Source organism: Hibiscus syriacus, unplaced genomic scaffold, assembly GCF_006381635.1.
Source record: "Hibiscus syriacus cultivar Baekdansim isolate YM2019G1 unplaced genomic scaffold, ASM638163v2 tig00112738_pilon, whole genome shotgun sequence".
NCBI classification, from domain to species: Eukaryota; Viridiplantae; Streptophyta; class Magnoliopsida; order Malvales; family Malvaceae; genus Hibiscus; species Hibiscus syriacus.
This window is the reverse complement of record NW_024063392.1, coordinates 7,570,640-7,573,388: the sequence shown is the minus strand read 5'-3', so window position 1 is coordinate 7,573,388 and position 2,749 is coordinate 7,570,640. Positions and strand designations below refer to the sequence as shown.

General features: G+C 29.8%; 1 protein-coding gene across 2 annotated transcripts; it reads right to left on the bottom strand.

Annotated features, from left to right (window-relative positions):
• Positions 1-542: 542 nt before the first annotated feature.
• LOC120183031 (protein TILLER ANGLE CONTROL 1-like) lies at positions 543-1,632 on the bottom strand. Of its 2 annotated transcripts, none has more exons than XM_039187828.1 (4): positions 1,564-1,632; positions 1,443-1,482; positions 893-1,356; positions 543-791 (listed from the first exon to the last, which is right to left on the bottom strand). In XM_039187828.1, exons 1-4 carry the CDS (start codon positions 1,567-1,569, stop codon positions 708-710), a joined length of 594 nt encoding a protein of 197 aa, XP_039043759.1. In that variant the 5' UTR covers positions 1,570-1,632; the 3' UTR covers positions 543-707. The 2 variants fall into 2 exon arrangements, with proteins under 2 accessions (XP_039043759.1, XP_039043760.1); XM_039187829.1 differs by having other exon boundaries at positions 543-788.
• Positions 1,633-2,749: the final 1,117 nt, after the last annotated feature.

The following is a 2,749-nucleotide window of genomic DNA, read 5'->3' as shown; positions in this document are numbered from 1 at the left end:
ACTATTTGTCGCCTCAATGTTTGGTTAATAGGAATTAACACTAGGAAAACATAACAATTATATACATTTTAAAATAATATATCATAATATAAAGATATATGAGTAAAAATTTGAACTTAAAATTAAATAAAAATAGTAATTAGTTAAAATAAAAAAGATTTATTTGTCCTCTTAGTAAAAATTAAACTATATGAATAATTAAAAATTATAGAATAAATTTAATTTTATTATTTTATATTCTAAAACAATAATAAATAACGTTAACTATGTATTTAGTCATCTAACTATTTGAGAAATTTCATTTTGGTCACTTAAATATTTTTTCAAAATAATACCTAACCTTTTGTTTTGGTTTTATTTTGGTTATTCCCAATTAAAAAAAATAACATTACTGTTGATATGACATTTTTATATTTTTTCAATGATGACGTGACATTATCTTATTATGACACGCCAATATCAGGGTTAATTTTTTAACAACGAATGATCAAAATGAAATCAAAACATAATATTAGATGTGATTTTGAAAGAAAAAATAGATGTGTGATCAAAATGAAACCGTGTAAATATTAAGTGACTAATACATAGTTGACCCAAATAAATAACAGTGCCACCAAATATAGCATAATGAAATATACATGAATGATGATAAACTTATACACTGGCTTCGGCTTCAAGTTTCTTGGAAGCAGGAACACATATGTAGATTAGAAAAGGGCTTGCATTGGCCCCTCCCTTTTATTATGCATGCGTTCATGCTCTGGATGGATCTTCTTTTTCAACATCCTCTGCTTCATTTAAACAACCAGATAAAATTCGTTCAATCAACTAAATTCTGCATTATATTAATATATGAAATTAACACAAAATTCCAGTGGTTAATAATACTCACTTTGTTTAGCATTTTGATAGGACTTGAATCCTTTCCAACACGAGGAGCGAATTTGTTGGCAAAAGAAGGCTCCTTTTTGCAAGTATTTAACTCTACGCCAAGAGAGGTGGGGTTATTTTTCATGTCGGACTCTTGATAGAAGAGATCTGCTAGGGTAGTTCTTTTTCTCCGCTTCGCAGAATGGTCCTCAAAACTATGGCCCAACAGCAGTGGGTTCACTTCTTCCTCACTGTTGCTATCTTCATCTTCGTCTTTTACTTCTTCGTCGTCGTCATTTTCTGAGGCTAAGTGGGCTTTTTTCCGGCCAAAGGATTTCAAAGTGTAAAAACCGAAGGTTTTGATTGTTAGAACGCCATATCGCCAACCATCCAGCAGTTCAAACAGAGCTACATGATCGAGTAAGGCTTTTGAATTTGTGTCGATTGTAATGGAATCAGTCTTCTTTACATTTCGAGCCAGTCCATCTGCACAAAATGGCAAGTTTTCTCATATATATTAGATATGTGCATGATGTTGGACTAAGAAAAAACAAATGATAAGAATATTAAACCTTTGAGGAGATTATGAGTCTTGTTCACCCAGTTGAAGATCTATCAAACACGAAAATCCAGTGCAATTCATTACAACAGTGTATAATAATAAGCAAGGAATTATGAGTAGGTATGATTTACCTTCATTTTTCTCAGCTGAGGAGAGCGGGAATATCGTTTATGATGGGGGAAGAGGTGAGACTTATAGTGGGCTAAAAATCAAGGGACCGATAAGTGAAGGAATTAGGAGGCAACACGTGGCTAAAGAAGTAGGCCCTAACAAATAGCCATAGGCATGTTTTGCGGGTGCATCATTCGTTATAATGCATGTTACTATGCTGGATCTTCTGGCTTGGTCGATGTCGGCGATATTCTACATTATGTTTGGGGAAATCTCTCTCTCTCTGTACCTCTCCTCATATGCATTCGGTAGTTTACCATTTTAATTATAAGATAATATCTATTTATATTTTTTTATCATTAATAGACATAATTATTTGAATTTAAAACTTTTAAGAATAACAACATGCTTCTTAATTATTGAGACTGCTTGATAGATTTTATAATTTTAAGGAGTGATTATAAGATAATATCTATTTATAATATTTCTTAATTATTGATAACACACTTATATTCATAGACATAATTACTTGAACCAAAGACTTTTAAGGAAAATAACATTTTTCTTTTTATCTAGTAGTAATGAATATATATATTTTTTAAATACTATAAGGTGATTATAATATAGTATTAGTTTAAAATTATTTTAGTTATTGGTAACACGCATAAACTTATAAAGATAACTATCGGAACTCAATATCTCAAAAAAATAATAAATATTTTCTTTAGTTATTGAAATCACTCGAATTCAATGATGATGAATATCTATACTGAAATAAAGTACTAGCACTTTTTTTTTTTTGTGTTACATTGTTAAATCATTGCCCTTAATCACTCACATTTATAACCTATATCTATACATAGAGTTAGGCCCATATCGATATTCCTTGTTTGAATAATAATGGGAATTGAGCACATTTACGAGAATGAAAATCTTTTCAGAGGGCATTAAGGATGAAAGAGATTAATAATCATTATTATTGGTGATAGATACACTGGTTTCCAAAAAAATGTGTTAATTACAACGTTTGTAAGACAATCCTTGTTGAATAGTCTGAGTTATTACAATTATAGTTCTTTGATTAAGAGAAAAAAATAGTGCAAATAAGTGAAATGAAATTTGTGGAAAAAGACCGATAACAAAACTAGAGCAGATCTTGTATTATTAAGCTTAGTAGTAGTGTTTTTTAAAGATAACAAAAGTAAT

Coding starts and splice junctions, on each gene's coding strand:
- LOC120183031 (XM_039187828.1), bottom strand. Junction 1,357..1,442: donor GACTCATAATCTCCTCAAAG/GTTTAATATTCT, acceptor CATTTTGTGCAG/ATGGACTGGCTCGAAATGTA. Junction 792..892: donor CTATCAAAATGCTAAACAAA/GTGAGTATTATT, acceptor GTTTAAATGAAG/CAGAGGATGTTGAAAAAGAA.